Source organism: Pinus tabuliformis, chromosome 2_2, assembly GCF_031772625.1.
Source record: "Pinus tabuliformis cultivar Carrire ecotype Pingquan chromosome 2_2, CPIR1, whole genome shotgun sequence".
In the NCBI taxonomy this organism is placed as follows: domain Eukaryota; kingdom Viridiplantae; phylum Streptophyta; class Pinopsida; order Pinales; family Pinaceae; genus Pinus; species Pinus tabuliformis.
Window position 1 is genome coordinate 262,562,699 of NC_142300.1, and position 19,812 is coordinate 262,582,510.

General features: G+C 34.5%; 1 protein-coding gene across 1 annotated transcript in view; it reads left to right on the forward strand.

The window, feature by feature from the left end:
* LOC149192302 (SEC12-like protein 1) overlaps positions 1-8,103 on the forward strand; it is a 53,815-nt gene extending 45,712 nt beyond the window's left edge. Inside the window, exons 9-10 of the mRNA XM_089404536.1 lie at positions 7,331-7,401; positions 7,577-8,103. Of these exons, the coding sequence (XP_089260662.1) occupies positions 7,331-7,401; positions 7,577-7,758 (253 nt within the window). The 3' untranslated portion in view covers positions 7,759-8,103. The remainder of the gene's footprint in view (positions 1-7,330; positions 7,402-7,576) is intronic.
* The last annotated feature ends 11,709 nt before the right edge of the window (positions 8,104-19,812 follow it).

A 19,812-nucleotide genomic window follows, 5' to 3' on the forward strand; every position in this document is an offset into this window, starting at 1 on the left:
TAGTATACTAATCATTATTTAATTAATCAAATTTTGTGATCATTATTCTTTTTTTTTTGGGCGTGGTTCACAGACACCATCGGTCAGCGGGTGGCGCTATGTCCATGGGGAATATCTAGGGTTGACGCCCCTCGGCCTATAACAAGACCTGACCCCAAGAGCTTTCGGGAATTGACCCGGTGACCTCCCAAACAACGAGGCCCCGACTTGATTGATTGAGCTAACTCTTGGGGCTCATTATTATTTATGTTATTTATATTATTTTTATATATTATATTCATAACATTGCCTTTCTCTTCAGAAAAGCTGTCCTCAAAACTTATTGTTGACAAGGTGTGTCATTTGTTTCTATTGAAAATGTAGTGAGCAAGGTCTTCTAGCTTGTGCCTTAGCCCATGAAGACCTCGAATTGTCCTCACGAGTTAGACTTCAGTTAGGATGAGTTATTTCCAGTTTATTGGAATAATCATCAAGTTAGCATGCGTAGAGTTGAAGTTTTCATCAATTTGACTACATAACGAGGAGGCAGTGAGCAGTGCAGTTAGAATGAGTTAGTCTTTTGTCTTGATTGAAGGAAGAGTGAGTCAGATCTCCATTGTCAATTGGAGAGTGTATGAGTTATCAACTCCAGTGATGATTGGAGGGAGAGCGAGTAACACTCTCAACTAACTTGCTATCACAACCAATGTTTTAAAACTCCGACTCCGATTCCGACTCGGCCGAGGGTCGACTCCGACTCCGACTCCGACTCGGTATCGACTCGGCCGCCTCGATTTCAATGACTCGGTCATTGTAAAAAATACATTAAATATTTATTTTTTATAAAAACATATAATTTTAAAGATTTTCATTCATGTTTCCAAACACACAGCATTAGAATATAGATAGAAGACAACATATGATCAAAGTAGGCTCATGAATATATCCATTATATCAAAATGGCACCCAGTGCATTGTCCAATACATACACGATGATGATATAGAGATCAAAACAAAAACACATAACCAAGGAGGCTATAAATGGCCTCTACAACAAAAGTCTGTGTCCAGTACTATTGGCTACTGCTAGAGTTGCCAACATCAACTAGCTCAGTATTACTTGGGAGTAGGAGCGAAAGTGGGGAGCGAGAGCGAAAACGGGAGCGGGAGCGACATTTTAAGAAGCTCCTGGTTTGGGAGCGAATCCCAGAGGAGTTCGACAACCAATGTCACTAACATCAAAGTACATAGAGGGATTGGTGCTCTTGATTAAATACACGTTCCATACCCTAATACATGACAAAAGTCAATGGAAACATTGCAATCCTTCAATCCTGAAATCCTGAAAAATTGATAAGTCTGCTGGATTTTGAATGAAATCTAAAATTCTACTTTCTCCGTATGAAATCCAATGAGGCCGAAACCACTCTCAAACATCCTGAGTCATTTCATGGTAATGTTAAAAATTTAAGTAAAAGGATGAAAATGAAGATTAAGGAGAATGTCACTTTTACTTTAAGAATTTAACATTACCATGAAATTTGAATAGCATATCAATAGTACAGAGCATTTCAGTGTGTTAAATAAGTTTGGGAGGGGGAAATGGACCCTAAATAACATTTAACTAATTCATACAACACATTGGAGTCCAAACCAATCAGCAAACACCTTAAAAAATCACTAAAAAATTGTTAAATTGTTGTTTTACTAGTGTTACAGGCCACTATTTGTGACTCGGCCGAGTTAGTATGGAAACGGCCGAGTTGGCCGAGTCAGCCATGACTCGGCCAAGTCATTCAATGACTCGGCCGAGTCATTCAATGACTCGGCCGAGTCATGGCTGACTCGGCCGACCGGATTGTTCCAAAGGCCGTTTCAATGTTTGAGGTGCCGGCTCGGATCAACCCGGCCGTTTCGGTTTCGAAACGGCCGTTTCTTAAAACCATGATCACAACTCGAGTTCTAAATTTGAACTAGCCTAATTTAGCATGGATCGAATCTATAAAAGAGAGGACAAAGGCACAAGTAAATTACAATTGTTTTCTGCACAGAGGATTGTGACAAGACAAAGCTCACGAGTTAGTGTGAGAGAGCCTTGATTTTGGAGCGCAGGAATTGTGTCCTAAAGAATAGGAGCGCATGTGCGATAGAATTTAGGAGGATTGGTTGTGCGGAGTTTGTGTGGAGCTGTGGTTAGGAGCTCAAATGCGCTAAGAAATAGGGCCTGGAATGCACTAGGAAATAGGAGATTACCGCAAGGAATAAGGAGGCCAAGTGCACAAGGAAGAAGGTGCAAAACTGAAGCAATTCAGGAGGGTTTTCTGAGCAAGTCAAGGAGGCAACAAAGGAAGAATTGTATGGAGGAACTGAGATCAAGTAGTGATCAAGGCAACCAAGATCAATTTCATAAGCTGAGGGTTGTGAGTAAAGCGGAATGCTTTCTCAAGTGCGACAGTTTGCTTTGTAATATATTCAATTGCTCCAAGACAATCAATAAAATGGCCACATCAAGCAAGTGGGTTTCCCTATTGGGTTTCTTGAGAAAAGCGTCAATATTTGTGTGATGCTTTTTTATCTCTGTGTTTATATTCCGCTGCTTATAAGTTGTTAAGAGACTTTGTATCTTGGTGAAAGTTAGCTAGATTTCAGTTATTCATCTAAGTAGTTGCAGAGTTTCATGATAACCTCATGGGTCTCCAAATGAGTCGAAGATGCTTGTCGATCATTTGTAAGGGCTCCGATGATGGTGTAGGTGATGCCACATCATCCTACAAATCCTGGGTCATCTATCAAGTGCATGGTACATCTGTGGGGTTGGTTGGGCAAAGGTGAACCAGGTGCATCTTCCTCATCCAAAAGGTGAATCTCGAGCAATCTCTGAACATCCTTGGGGATCCATGGAGTTCTCTCTACTACTGTGGAGGCCCATGGCTCTCAACACATACCCTACATGTGCCAATGTAGCCCTTTGGAGGGTTAGGACCCCGTATAGGGAGACCAAACCCAAGATGGAGACCATCTGCAATCTTGCATAAGATCCAATGCGTCCCCTAGCCTTCTAGTACAACAAATTACCAATCATTAGAGAAATCGAGTAAAAGAGCTTGCAAACCATGGACCACAGGTGTGGACTTCATAATGGCCCGCCTTTCCATAATGGATGAAGCCTACATCAAATGGACGTCAAAAATGCGTTCTTGCATGGCTCACTTAAGGAGGAAGTCTACTTGGAACAACCTCAGGGGTTTGAAGTACAAGATATAAGGACACATGTATGCTGGCTGAAGAAAGCTCTTTATGGGTTGAAGCAAGCCCCTAGGGCTTGGTACAAAAGAATTGACAGTTATCTTATGAAGTTGGGGTTTACTAGAAGCTATGCTGATCCAAACTTATACTTCAAGGTTGAAAAGGACATGCCTTTTATTTTGGTCCTTTATGTTGATGATCTATTTCTAATAGGGGTAAACCTTCTCATTTATCAATGCAAGAGGGAGTTGATTTCCGAGTTCGAGATGAAGGACCTAGGACTAATGCATTACTTCCTAGGCTTGGAGGTCTGGCAAAAGCCAGGCAAGATTTTCCTTTCTCAAGGAAAATACATTGTGAAACTGCTAGAGAGATGTAGGATGGTGGAATGCAAGTCTGTGTCTATTTCGATGGAACTCAACTTCAAGAAGCTATGTGGAAGTGCTACTAGGGCCGAATTGGCAAACCCTTCTGAGTATAGATAACCTGTGGGGGCCCTAATGTTCTTGGTAAACTCCCATATGTCCCATCCAGACATATTTTTCGCTGTAAATACTGAGTCAATTTATGGTTGAGACTCATCACATACATTCGATTGCTGCTAAGAATCTCTTAAGATATCTCCGTGGCACAATCAATTATGGGCTAAAATACACTGCCGGGAATATGAGGCTACATGGATATTCTGATGCTAACTGGGCTAGTAGTGTGGTGGATAGAAATAGCACGTTAGGATGTTGCTTCTCATTGGGATCTGATTTGATTTCTTAGATGAGTAAGAAGCATAAATCAGTTTCTCTAAGCATCACCGAGGTTGAATATTTTGTAGCTAGTATGGCCTGTTGTAAAGATGTTTGGTTAAGGAAGCTCTTCAATGAGCTATTTGAGCACGTGCTAGATACCATTGTTATCTATTGTGATAACCAGAGTGGGATTCGTCTTTCAGAGAATCCCGTGTTCCACGACCACTCCAAGCATATTGATATCAGGTACTACTTTATCCGGGATATGTTACAACGGGGAGCAAAAAGGCTCCAATGCATTAGGACTAATGAAAAGATTGTTGACATCCTCACAAAGCCCTTAGGGAAGGTCAAATTCTTAGCCTTACGAGAGAGACTTGGAATTGCAGAAGGACCCTCCCATGGGGGTCCCGCTTGAGTTGGACATTGAGCTATGGGAGCTCCTGGGGGTCTGGGGTACTTCTTGGAGCTATGAGCGACCATAGGGTGAGTGGTTCACCTTCCCCTATAGGTACGCTGTGTACAGGGTGAGTGGTTCACCTTCCCCTGTGATACCCCATGATGATATATGAGAGCATAGGGTGAGTGGTTCACCTTCCCTTATAGCTGATGATATATGCATAGGATGAGTGGTTCACCTTCCCTTATAGCTGATGATATATGCATAGGATGAGTGGTTCACCTTCTCCAATGGCATATGAGCAGGATGAGTGGTTCACCTTCTCCTATGGATGCCCCAACATACATTCTACCCGTGTAGTCCGAGCTCATGGGAAGTACCTCTAATCTGGCCAATGAGTTGGGAAAAGTGGATAGGGACCATAACACTACGAATGGACGCATCGTTACTGCCGTATTCCTTATGTCTAGGATGCATGGTGTTCAACAACTTGATCTTGGATCAAGTCCGATTGGGGTTCTACCCTTGGTTATGTGGACTGACTTTTGTCCGTGGAGAGTGACAAGGTATTGTGACTCACTCTCGATTGAATCTTCTTCATTATCTATATCAGTGTTCAACAGAGTTGAGACGAGATGCAGAGATGGTACATGATGACAGGATGGCACGATGATTGATGGTCAAATATTGGCAGACAGAGTTCTCCCTAGTTAAGAGGGAGTGTTAAAATTGGAAACTAGGGCTAAATTCCACTTTGGACAGCTCATTTGATGGAGATAATTATTGCATTGAATTCCTCTTTTCGAGAGGAACAAAATCGACCTAAAGATCACTAATTTTGGACAAGGAAAAATATGTTTTTGAGGTCAAGCCTACACGCGTAAATTGTCAAGGTTGGCCACATCATCATGTAGGCTCATGAAGCCCAAGCGGCATGTCTTTTGACCCTCAACGACTTGTATAAATAAAGATGACCTCAAATCTCATTTGGCACCTCATCAACTCACACCTCTCTCTTCATCTGATTGGTTCGTACAACTATTGGTCTGCTGATTTTTCTCACGTGGCAGAAAGGAGGAAAAAACTTACAAGGCTGAAAATCTGAAGCTTTTTTGTAGTTTGACCAGGGTCTGAGTCCTGACCAGTGTTGACTTTGACTTTCTGGGCAGATTTTGACTTTGATTTTCTGGGAGAATCTGTCTCAGTAGGCCGCATTTATTGGCACAAAAACTGAGGTGATCTGGGCACTTTGACCTGCGTTGATCACAGGCCTGCTTGACTGCAGGGTTGAGTTCAGGTTGACCGAATTTGACGGCAGATTTGTTGACTGTTTTGGACTGACTTTGACCAGCAAGAGAGGCCGAGTTCCTCCTCCTTTGACCGATCTGTTTTGAGGAAGTTTGACCAGACTTTGACTGCTGTTGACTGATGGCAGAATTGCAGATTTGACAGGGCTGTTTTGGACAGTGATTTGGCAAGTCAATTTTGACTTTGACTTTGTATCATTGTACTCTCTCTGCTGAACATTTGATATAATAATAAGAAGAATTGATCAAAGGGGTTTCCCCATCTTGGGGTTTTTCCGTGGCATTTGCCAAATACTGGTGTTCTATTGTCTTGGTTTGTCTTCTGCATTTATTGTTTATGTTCTATCTACAGTCACTGTAAATGTGATTAATGGTTAATGTGATTGCTATTAATAATTAAGAGGAAATTGTCATTGCGCTGATAAAAGGACATTCAAGTAATTGTTGCAAGTATAGAACATACCATTGTTATCTAAAATTAACATGCATGATGGGATCTTTTCTAGGTCTATCATTGAGCTCCAAAGATTCAACATTTAGCTTATATTTGTTTTCCCTATTTACTAACACCTCTGCTTGTGAGGAATGGGAACACACTCCTTATTTACTCAGTGAAGAGTAGGCTAGTTGCAAAGAGGCAATAAAAGTTGGTTTACATGGGCAACCCCATGACTACTAGAGCAGATGAAACCAACTTATTTGTGTGGTTCTAGTTTCCAGTTCATTGAGATTTTGATGTGGAGGATGCACAACGCTGGATGAGGATGAGGATGAGGTTGGGCAAAATAAAGATGAATTGCTGACGTTGTCCACTCGCTGATGGAAGATGAAGTGCACGAGTCATTGCCAATAGATGATGATGATAATTTAGATCTCAATGCACAACTTGAGAGCGGCCACACAGTTGATGATTGAGCCATGATGTTACCATTAGGTGTTTTGAAAATTGATGATATTATTTCCTGAATCCTTAAATATATTTATTAGGAACATTGAACAATCAATATTGTATTCAAATTTTAATATGGCAACATAAAATCTGTGTGTACTTTGGGAAAGTTATGGATTGTGTTTTATAATTTTGTTGTTTTATATCTGAACAGAGTTATGAATTTGGTAGATAAGAATGACATTTTTACTTGAAAATTTTGTTCCCATTTTTGGAATCTTTTATCCTGACCATTCCCCAGTTCTTGCCATTACGTAAGAAATTTACCCATTGTTGCAGGTTCTTTTGGATACGTTCCATACCTGTTTCAGGAAACCCAGTTCCTGCTGCTTGCCCTTTCATGTGTCCAATACTTGTGGATGCATAGGTTTTCCCTAAGTTGCTACTGGAATGTTCAATTATGTTGCAATGGTAGAAATTTATTTCTTGATAATGGGAGAATGAGAAATGACAAAAATTTTTGATTTAAGAAAAGATGGAAGTAAAAATTTCAATTGAAAATATTGAGAAATGATGAGGTTTTTGAGGAAGTTTAATAGGAAACTTTTAACGGGAGGATGAGACGAGTCTAGGGCTTCAAGTATTTGGCCGATCACTAGTCAAATTTCCAGTGAAGACATGATTTTTTGGAGCATTTATAACACTCCTAATGCTTCTGAATGTTGAGATTGTGATGTGCTTGAATTCTCTTTTTTGGATCTTGCAGAGCTTTACTGTCAGTATCACCTGAATGGGCCGCGAGAGTTAATCCAATTCCTTGCGAAAGAGATTGGAAAGGTTTGCATAGTTGCTTTTGTTAGCTTTTCTGTTAGAGTCCTGTTTGGTTAATCCTCTGTTTTTCAGAAATTTTCAAATATTTATAGGTGACTATTTATTTTGTAGCTTTTGATTAGGGTTCTACTTATTTATCATTCATGCACATTCATTTTAACTTTATGTTTCTCTTTGACAGATTGGGAGATATATCTGTTACTGCTCACAATGGTTTTAATTTCTGTCATTTTGTTCTACATATTTTTTGAGCATTCGGATTCGTTTTGGAATTTTCCTCTGGGAAGGGAACAACCTGCAAAGCCTCCAATTGAAGCAATTCTCGGTGATCCCGTTTCTTCTGATGATCAGAATATCTGGTGAAAGAGGGTGGCACCCGAAACTCTCCCTGGATTCAGTTTTTGACCTCAAATTTATGTTGTGTACGTTTAAAGGGAGGAATTGTACGTTTTGAATAGCTTGATGTGGTGTTCTGAAGTTTCAGTAGGAGTGTTGTCAATGTTGAATAGTGTACAGATGATTTATTTAGTTGTGTTGGTTTTCGGCTTCATGCTTGGTCTTGTTTGTCAATAAAATTCTTCCTTTTAGTGCCTACACAAAGGAAGAGGGTGGAAGCTATTCAGTTGAAACCATAGAAGTCAAGCCCAACTGCTATCTGACTTTTTGTCAATAAATGCTAATTTTCTGAGGAGCACTCTTGTTGATCAATTCTGTTCCAAAATGGTGAGTAAATATCTGCTTCATTCACAAATTTTATAATGTAACGTATCTTTTTCTTTATGTTCTGTATAACCAGCTAGATAGATCAGTGTAGAATTTATTCCCTGCTTCTCAAAATATACCCTGGGACAAGCATTTGCCATTAGTCCATAATGCTGTTACCTGCTATATATTGCTTATAGTTTGTATCCTATGGATTTCTTTCTTTTACAAGCAAACACATGTTAGGATTGTATACCCCAGATACAATCAATGGTCATACAAACATTCATGCACCCCTCATGTTTTGTGCCTTGGTAATTTGGCAATTTAGAAGAATCTAGATCAAAGTTGCAGTTCCGGGAAAATTATGCTTTGATTTTTATTTATGATACATTTGTTTACAGAAACTGCTACGTTATATCACTTTTGGGCAGATATATTTCCACAAAGTTCAGCTAAGAGATTAGCTGTGGTAGAAAAGAATATGACCTAGTGATTATGGTATACGATTTGCATTTTGTTGCTTGTTGACTCTACTTGCAAGGAAGCAAAAATATTGACTAGAGGGAGAGGCAAGCTAAGTATTGAGGATTCGTTGCAATTTTTAAGGCTGAAGTGTTTTGGTAGTATCTTATTTACCAAGAAATTGATCACAAATGTGGTTCTGATCCTTGCATTCTCTCTATACCCTTAAATTTTCAAATTAGATTGCCTTTCTCAAGTTTAAATTTGGAAGTGGAAATAGAGAGAACCTATGCACAAGCCAAAATCTACGATCATGGAAATAAGGTAGAAATTCCATTTCCAGATTCTCTTCTTGGAAAATTAAGAGAAATACCATTCAGGTTTTATGCCAAGTGTCATTGCATAACAAAAGTCCTTTTTTTTTTCTCACATACAAAGTCTAGGATCATGCATGTTGTTAGCAAATATCACGAGGCTTGATCATGCAAGTTGTTAGTAAATATGACGAGACAGGAGCCTGGAAAATTATGGAATGAAAAGAAATGCTACTAGATCGGAAGTCCTTTTTACTAAGTTTTTACTAGGATATAGTTCCCATGCAATGTTGAAATTGTTGAGTTTTCGAGGGCATGAGCTATAACAATTCTCTTCAGCATGATAACTACTAATGATTCAATTTGCATTAATTCCACAAAACTTTCATTCAATATCATTAAGCAGTTATACAGAAGAAAATATCAACCGGTAAACATGAACATGAAAGAGTGGCAGAAAATAACTATGAAACGAAGAGACAAAAGACAGAAATTAGGCCTGAGGCCAAGGAAAAACCACAAGGGAAAACCAATAAAAGTCTTTCCTTGTGGGAAAGTTCAATTCATCATTACAACGGAAATAACCATATCAAGATAATAGCCAAACCAGTAACCAAGAACACGAGAGATCCCAAGTCAAACCAGTAACCATGAACACGAGGGAAGTGCCAAGCCCTCCTTCAAATTTTCGGCCCCCTCCTGCTCCCAACTTCGTTGGATCAAAGATAATCAAGACATAATCGATGTACCAAAATGAGGAGAGGTATCCTTAATATAGACTTTGAAGGGGGTCGAATGTGTGCCTTTTGGGGGCCCAACCGGCCTAAAATAACAAGTTGTCCACTTGAATTATTTGGAGGAAAAAATTTAAATTCAAAATTTACATTTTTCCACATGATGAAAATACTGACCATGCTACCATATTTCCAACAGAAATGATGTAGTTGTTCCCATGCAATGTCCTTTTCATTAAGTGTTTATTAGGATATAGTTCTCATGCCATGTTGAAATGATGTAGTTCCCAAACAATGTTTAAATGATGATAGTTTTCAGTTGTGGTTACTTAGACGTAATGGCCAAATGCCCTCGAGGATTATTATTGTATGGAGTGAATGGGTCAATTTGGCATCCATTATAGTCTTTTTCTAGGTTGCTTTTAATGGTGAAATTTTGAACATACTGAGGAGAGATAGAGGGAAAAATGCGATTGAAATTTCAGATCTTGGTTCACTTACTTTTGGAGATATAAGATGTGGAAGTTAGGGCTTGTTATTGGGTTTGAAATCCGCCTCACACAAGTCATTTCCATATTTTCACTATAAGTTATTTTTTGGTATGTATCAAACTGTGAAGATGAGGCATAGGTGAGTTCTATGGGTACATGTGGTCAAAATTTCAGACATTGGATCGTTATACTTTCTAAAATATGTTGTGTAGAAGTTATGGTTCCTGAATCCTCTAAAAATTATTGTCAAATAAGTCAGTTTGACATTTTCGCCATGACTTTTCTTAGGCTACTTTAAATGGCCAAATTTTGAGCATATTGAAGAGAGATTGAATGGAACATCTAGTTAAAATTTCAGATCTTTTTCTCTATACTTTTGGAGATATATGTTGTGTAAGTTAGGGTTTGTGCTTGGTCCTAAAATTTGCTTCAAATGAGCCATCTCAGGATTTTCACTATAGCTTTTTTCTAGGATATTTCAAATCATGGAATTTTGAGGAGATGAGGGCAAGATCACTGGTTATATGTCAAAATTTCAAATATTGATTAGTTATACTTTTTGAGTTATGCTCTTTGGAAGTTAAGGTTCTTGAATGCTCCTGAAATCAATTTCAAATGGGTTAATTTGACACTTTCACTATAATTTATTTTATGGGATGTTTTAAATTGTGAATTTTTTAGAGATCTATGGAGACATACAACAATACCTCAGGTAAACTTTCATTGTTTCTTTATACTTTTGGAGATGTGCTCTATTGAAGTTAAGGTTTCCGAATGGACGTGAAATCACTTCCAATTAGGTTAGCATGACAACTTTGCTATAACTTTGTTTGTAAGACTTTTAGATTGTGAAATTTTAAAGATATGAGGAGACATACAACAATACCAAAGGTAAGAATTTCAGACTTTAGTTTGCTATACTCTCATAGATATCTCTGTGGAAGTTAGGGTTTTTGAATCGTCATGAAATTAGTTTCAAAGAGGTTAGCTTGGAACTTTTGCTTTAACTTATTTTTTGTGAATTTGAGACTAAAATTTTCAGAGGCCTAAATAGACAAAACAAGTTCCTCTAGCTAAAATTTCATAGGTAGATTTACAAAATTGGATAGATGACATGTTGTACAAGTTTGTTCTTGGGAAGAGGCCAAAAAAGCCAAAAAAAAAAGCTTTGGGAGAGTTACCATAATCTTTGTTTGGAGATTCATATTTTGGTCAAACTTGGTGAAGACAAAAGTAGTGAACAAACCTATTGAAGACATATGTAGTGAACAAATCTGGTGAATGAAGAACAAGTGGGAAGAGTTGGTGAAGACATAAGTAACAAATAAACTTTGTGAGGGTAATATGAATGTTACTATTTTTTAAAGAAGTTATATGCACTAAAGAAGAGTTGTAATTGAGGGTTGTTGCTTAATCAAGGGGATTCATGTCTCTTGTAGGTTGTTGCTTACATATATTTTCAAAATTGGATATTGGTGTCTCCAGTGGATTGATGTTTATAAATATTTATGTAAGTTGTTGTCTACTAGGGTTTCTATCGATGAGGATTGGTATCTCCAGTAGGTTGGTGCCTACAAAGAAAACATAGTTACCAATCAAATGAGAACTATTACCTCAAAACGGGTATTCTAACCCAAAAACCAAAAAAAAAACATGAAAAAATAGGCTGAAAACGAAAAGTGTTGATGCTGGAATATTATTTTTTTGGTATATATATATATATATATATATTTTTTTTTTTTAAAAATGGCAATAAAAACCAAATTTTAACCAAATTTTTGTGTGCAAAAAACACTCTGAAAAAAATGTTGACGCTGGAATAACGTTTTTTTTGTTGGTTTTTTGTTTTTTTGTTTTGTTTTTTTTTTTTTGTCAGGGTTAAAACTTCAACATTTTTTAATAATAAACGTTAAAAATAAAATATCATGACTCTGAAAATCTTTAAATTTCCAATAATTTTCAAGCATGAACTTAAGAAAAAATACTTATAACTATTTTGAACCATAGCATTAAAGATAAAATATCCATGACTTAGAAAAATATTAAAATATTGACAATTTGTCAACCATGGAATTTTTTGAAGAATTTTCGGCGAAAATCACATAGAAAAACATTTGTTGACGTGTTTCGAACCATCCAGTGTGGTTCATCGTCAGGACAAGTTGAATGAGCAGATCTCATTTAGCACATTAAATAGACAGGGTAGAGAATCCATTACTCAACAGCTAAAAAATAACAGCTAGAATTGACTTGATAACGACTAGTTTGCCCAAGATAAAGGGAAAATATTATTATTATTATTTTTAATTTAAAATTAAAATGAAAGGGGACAATAATAAATAATAAGTAAAATAAATAATTTCAAATATGTTGATAAATATAAATTAAAATGAATTAAATTAAAAAATTATATAAAATAAATTACTTTCAAAATTAATAGTTAGTTATAAACGTAAAAAATAGAGTAATATATACTTTAATAAATATTCGTCAAAAAGAAAGAAAGAAAGAAAGAAAAAGAAAAATATTACAATATTAACAACTAATTTAAGGAACCAAAAATAGTATATTAGTTTTAAATTTAAAAATTAGATTAATTTTAAAATTAATTTTTATAAATTAAAATAAAATTAACAGGCAAAGAGATTACCCAAAAAATAAATAAAATACATAATTACAAATAAAACTAACCATATGAAGAACCATTAATAGTTTAAATTAAATAACTAATTTGAAAATTAATATTAGTAAATATATTATAATTAAATCAAATTTAAAACACACAATTTAAAAATAAATAATAATAATAATAATAAATAGACAAAATAATAAAAATAAATAATAGTAATAAAATAAATAAATAGATAAAGTTTTAAATTAAATAAATAAATAATAAAGTTAAATAATAATAATAATAATAATAATAAAAATAAAAATAATAATAAATAATAATAATAATAATAATAAATAAATAAATTAATTGATAAAATAAAATAAAAATCACAAACTTAATAAAACAAATATTAAGGGAGGGAAAGACGGAAAACGACTAGGGGGAGAGGGCTGGGACCCAGCAACTACTAATCTTCCAGCCATCCTCTCTATTAAGATTGATTGGCCTTTTTTCAATCTCAAGGGCTTCCCTAAATTTCCAGTGATGGAATTGAGACATTCTAGCAATCACACTAGCCTCCTCGATGCAGACATGATGATTGGTTTTCTCTACATGTTTTGCTAACGCGGAAGATTTAGTTCTCATATGCTTTAGGTCAGCGGCGTGCTCACTAATCCTTTGATTAATGGAGCGACCAATCTCACCAATATAGGGGGTCCCACATGAACAAGGAATAATATAAACCCCTTTCATGTCTTTGGAATTAAAACCAAAGATTATGACTATAAAAAAAATTAAGTTTTCAAAATATTTCAAACATGACATTATGGAAAAAAAATATGACTAAAAAACCTTAAAAAAGAAAAGAAAAAAAAAATTAACTTATAAAATAAAAACTAAAAAAAAAATCAAATAATTCAAATATTAAAAAAAAAAGAAAAATAATACAAGAAAACAAAATTTCAAATATTGCAAAAAAAAACAATAAAAAACAAAAATAATAGTAATAAAAAATAAAAAAACATAACAAAATTATATCAAATATAAAAAATATATAAAAAAAAAGAAAAACAAACCTATACAATGTAAAAAAAAATCAAAATTTACTAGTAAAAAAAAATTGGAAAAAAAAATTAACAAAAAAAATAAAAAAAAACATTTTTTTTTTAAAGTTAAAAAATAAAAATAAAATAGAAACAAAAAAAAAAATATTATAATACAAATCATTAAAAAAAAAATTTGAAAAAAAAGGCCGTGGTGGGAATTGGCCTTTGCCACCCCAGGCTACCCAAGTGGGGCGGGAGGGAGTTTCTCATAAAAAAAACGTGCACGTAAAAAAATTGGATACTCTCCTCTTAGCTTATGTTAAATCAGTGTTTAAAATAGATCTATGCTAATAAAAATTATATTAAAATTTTAAAGTCATTACTAAACTAAAATTTCAAAGATAAGAATTAATCTTGTTCCTTTTGTTGTAGAAAATAAATGAAAATTAGTATTTATATAATAGTTAAGAATTATGATCGAAAAATAACATAATTCTCAAAACAATACAACACCAGGGGGCCTGGAGTATGCCCTAAAACTGCTTCTGCTTGGCTAAGAGCTCGTCTTCCTCGGACGTAAGGAAACAGGTTAACGGCCCAAGACCCAGAGGCATCTGGCAGGAGTGAAAGCCTGCTCCCTTACGGACCACCAGCGGGTTATTTCAGGTGGCGTGGTTTTCCTTGATAACAGTGATGTGTCAACTGACATTTGCGGATAGCAGCCAGAGATGGCTGTCCTCACTGTTGGTTTGACAAACTGAGTTTGATAGGTTTTTCCACCTTTTGAGAACAATACAACACCAGATTTTACGGATAATAATTATTCACGAAAATTGTTAAATTAAGAGGTGATGTTGAGTTCACCCACATTTTGTGTTTGAATGAATGAGATCTTTGAACAAAAGAAAAGAAATCCAATCTTTGTATAATTTAATCTAATTTTACAACCCTCAAGTGCGTCCATTTTTTCGATGCAATGACAATTTTGATGGGTCTTCGTTCACGATGCCCGCGCCAAAGTCTCTTATCTTGTAAGCATAATTCGCTGATATATTGATTGAATGGAATTGAACACAAAATTGATTCTGTGAGTGGTCCTTTAATGTACGAACTCTACAATTGGAATAAGTGTTTCACTAACCACTGGGTCACCTGGATAACTCAACGAAGAAATAAATTGATGGATGAGGTTTAGCATCATCAGGACGAGTGCATGATTGACGTTTTGGCCCTTCTCTGCACCATGGAAGTCTGTGCATTGAACTGAATCACAAATATGTTGATTATTCTATGATTTCCGGGATTATACACTGAGATTAGATCTTCAAAAAAGACGTGTCTTAACCACAACCCTATGAATCACATCATGTAGCTAATGAGTTGAATTGTATTTGCGTCAAATGAATCACGCCATCATGTAGCTATTGAGTTGAATTGTATTTATGTCTAGAATAAAAATTGGAGAAGAATTTTGTCAGTTGAATGTTCAGACACAATGAGTTTGGGTACAATTGAAGTCATCTAGAGTTATCCTATAAACATCTTCTGTGTTGCCCCTGCCACCGCCGGGTTGGCTGGGCTGCAGGGTGGGCGGAGAAGGAGTTGCGTGTAACTCCCTCCTGCCCACCCTCGTGGCCCAACCGGCCCAGAAGTGGCAGGGGTCGATTCCGGGAATCGCCCCCTGCCACCCTAGGGTCTTTTTTTTCTATTATTTTTGTTCAATTTTTTTTTTTTTTTTAAATGATTTGTATTCTAATGTTTTTGTTTAATATTTAATTTTTGTTTTTTAAATATTTTTTTAATATATATATATTTTTTTCCTTTTTAATTTTAATTTTATTATTTTTTTTTTTTCATTTTTTAAAATTATTTTTATTTTATTTTTTTAACTTCAAAATTTTTTGTTTTTTATTTGTTTTTTTTTTTTTAATTTTTAATTTTTTTCTTAAATTGTGTTGTATTTTAAAAATATTTTCCATTTTTTTGTTTGTTTTATTTTTAAAATTTTTAAATTTTACTACTAAATTTTGATTTTTTTTTTTTTTTACATTTTATAGTTTGTTTTGTCTTTTTTTTTTGTCGTGTTTTTTATATTTTATTACTTGTATTATTTTTTGTGTTTTTATTTTTTTTGAATATTTGTTTTCTTTTGCATTATTTTATGTTTTTTTATTATTTTTATTTTTTTGGAATATTTGAATTTTTTGATAATTTTAATTTTAATTTTTAGTTCTTTTTTACTAGTTAATTTTGTTTTGTTTTTTTGTCATTTATTTATTTTTATTTATTTATTTATTTTTATCAATATGAAAATCACCAACATTAAAAAAAATATCTACACTTAACACGTTAGAAAATTTAAAGTGTAAAAGATAAGTCCTCTAAACAAAAATGGTTGATATTGCATTAGCACTTTTCAAAATCACGATGTAAATCACTAACAAAAAAAATGTTCGTACTAGAGACATAAAAAAATTTGAAGTGTCAAAAATAAGCCCTCTAAAAAAATTTGTGTTGATGCTACATGAACACTTTTCAAAATTAGTATGAAAATCACTAACAAAAAAAAATGTTCATACTAGATACATAAAAAAAAATTAAAGTGTCAAAAATAAGTCCTCTAAAAAAATTTGTGTTGATGCCGCATCAACACTTTTCAAAATCAACATGAAAATCATTAATATTTAAAAAAAATGTTCATACTTGATACATAAGAAAATTTAAAGTTCCAAAAATATGTTAAAAAAAAATGTTTATTTTGAATCACCACTTTTCAAAATCGAGTGATTTTTTGCTACCTCAAAAAAACGGGTACTAGGTCATTTTCTCATTTGGTCGGTAACTAAGTTAGAATTATAAAATCATATTTTGTGGTTTACTCACGAAGGAGTTTTCATGTAAATCTTGTGTTCCATGTTCTGCAACTAATAGATCTCATATGTGATTGTTTTCTTATGATTCATGAATGCTTAAATAAGTAAAAAATATTTTATATTGATTCTCTTACATCAATTCACACCTCGTTCTTAGTATAAGTGTGCACTCTATAAGGGCACCATATCCTCTGCTCTCTTTCTTATGGTGTCACTCTTCTTTATGTGATATTTTTGTTCAAGGCTATGTCAGATTAACTTAAAGTGTTCATTGCTGATTTATGATCTCTTTATTGTCTCAATATTGTATTAGAGCTAATGTGGATTTTTCCTCCATATCTAGTGTTGTTTAAATGTTGTTTTATGTTAAGTCAAGGGTATTCCACTCTCTTTTCTAGACAACATATTTATAAGGTGTTTTACTCTCTCCTTTAGTAGTGCCCTAAAAAAACTTATCATTTTTAGTGGATTTAAAGGGATATTTTCCAAGTTTGTTCCCTTTTTAGGAAAGCAACTTCTTCGTTTCACCCTTGTTCTTCTAAATATTACATTTTTTCAAGCTTATTTCAAGTTTACAATTGAGATTTTTTCAACCCCATTTTACGACAGCAACATTTTAAAGGTTTTTTTACCCCCCTCCATTGTTATTTCCTCCACTTTTTGTTCTTTTTGTTTTTTCCTAGTGAAATGGAGGGACTCCTTTTTTTTGTAGAGTGCTACTTTTCAAGGAAACACATCTTAATTTTTTGTTTTCTTTTTGATAAAATTCACTATTGTTCTTTTATTGAAACATGTTGGTGGAGTGTGGTTTTCGTATTTAATGAGCCTTTTTCCAATGAAATTATCATTGTGGAATTGTGTTCATAATTTCTCTTTTAGGGCCTATAGGGGGGACCAACTTCTCATATTTGATTTGGAGGATTGATTTTTTGCAATTTTCTTTGAATTATTCAAATATTTCATGAGCCCATTGAATAGTGGCATTTTCCCTAATTGCAACAAAACTAGTGTTTTTGGAGTTTCAAAGCCTTGGCCCTTTTAGTGGGTAATTTTCTGATCTTCATGAAGACTTCCTTTTGTTGGACAAAATGGGCTATGTCTTTAACACATACGTGGTTTTAAACTTCACTAATCAAATTCTATTGGATTTGAAAGATGATATCCTTGGTATTGACTCCACCTTATTTGAAGACATCCTTGTTATTCTAAGTGTTGGTGCCTTTCTATTAGACATTATGGTTAGTGATATGAGGCTTCCCATTTAGTGTTCAATGACGATTCATTGTGACTCAAATAAGCATATAGCTGCTTGTTTGCAAAGGGATACCCCTCTGGGCTCTTGTAATGCCATTTCCACTCACAGGCCTATAAAATTTATTGCATTCTATTTTATTGATTTCACTAAATGTCATTCTTAGCTTCTTTCAATGGATCAAATTTTTTGTGTGGATTTTTGTCTTCCATGCCATGCAGGACATTTGGCCATATTGAGCATACTAAATGCATGATTATTTGGTGTTTCACGTTGATCTTGTCTTTTCCCCCTTTTTATCTAGACTTCTCTTGGATGTACTATCGGTGGCAGTTTTAGTCTTATCAATAAATTGTGGTCCTTGGTGCTCCTTCAGTTGACCAAAATACTCCAATGTCTATTTCTTTCATATTTCAACCCCAAACTCCCTTTACTAGGTTACAATATTGTGTTGGTAATGGTACTATAATGTTTTTGGATGTTATATTTCTTTCTGACCTACTATGCAACTTTGATAGGTTGTTGTGCATATGTCCCGATGTTAAAATGTGTATTTGATAATCCTATAATCCTTTCACTTTTTGATGACAATGGACCATGTTTTTGAGTTGTTTATCCACACACCAATTCTTTATGTATTTTAACAATTTATATTTATTTATTATTATTTTTCTTTTAGACATAACTACTCTCATGAGGATTGGATATTTATACCTCCATCTTGTATTTAAGCTTTCTTTTAAGCTATAGTCTCTTGGGTGCATTTATCTTGGCTATTCACACACTTTTTTCATTTGAGCTTTTTTCATCGCATTCAAACCATTAGATTATGTTTGAGCTTTCTTCTCCATTGTGCTCTCTCAAGGGCATTTGTATTATAGATTTACAAACCCACTCACTTGTTATTTTTAGCCTTGAGGTCTTTTAGATTTATGGAGTTGGGTTTTTTTACAATCATTTTAGCTACTACTAATCTTATTAAATTTGGATTCTTCCATCTCTTTTATGTTACATGCCGTTTCTTCTAACACTTCTTTTGAATGGACAAAGCATTTACACTATTCTTTTGGTAGATGTGTAGTGTGTTTGGGATATGTCTTCCAACCCTCCCCTATTCAATGACTAGGTTAGTTACAATGTTTTCTAGTAGATGAGCATATTAGTGGTGACATTCTTTTAGCAAATGAGTAGTTTAGTGATACTCTCCTTAAAAGATGAGCAACACAGAGCTAATTCCTATACATGATGTTTCTTCCAACACTTCAATTTTAGTTGCATAGTTCAATATCATAATCTCCAAGACGATGAGTAGTTTGATGGAATTGTTCTTCCAATAGATTATTGGGTCTATTTTTGTATTGAGTTGGGTCATTAGAAACCCACTTCCTCCTTCTAGTTACAATTAGCTATTCATTGAGTTGGGTATGGCCACCCACTCTTATACCTTCTCTCATTTGTATTTATGCCACTTTACAACACTTCTTTATTAGATGGATAGGTCGAGATCACATACCCTTAGACTATGAACAACACAATAGTGGCATGTCTTTAGGAGTTGAGTAGTTCTATGTTGATGGCTGTTGAGTATTTATAAATTGTTCCATGCTTGTATTAAGTTGGGTCCTCACAAACCCACTTTGCATTCTTATGGCTACATTTGTACATTGGTATTTCTATTGAGTTGGGTATGCCCACTCCTTTTTCTACTCAATGATCATTTCCATTACTCCATGCTCATAGTAAGGTGGGGGAGCTTGAATGATGGTAAGTCTTCATTTATGGATATTTGACATTATAGCTAAGTTCTCTTACTATTATATTATAAAGTTATGAATTAATAATCAACACAATCAACAATATTTTATATTGTTTTAGTTGGTTATGAATTAATATGAGTGAGAGAAGACAAGCAAAGTGGTAAAAAAT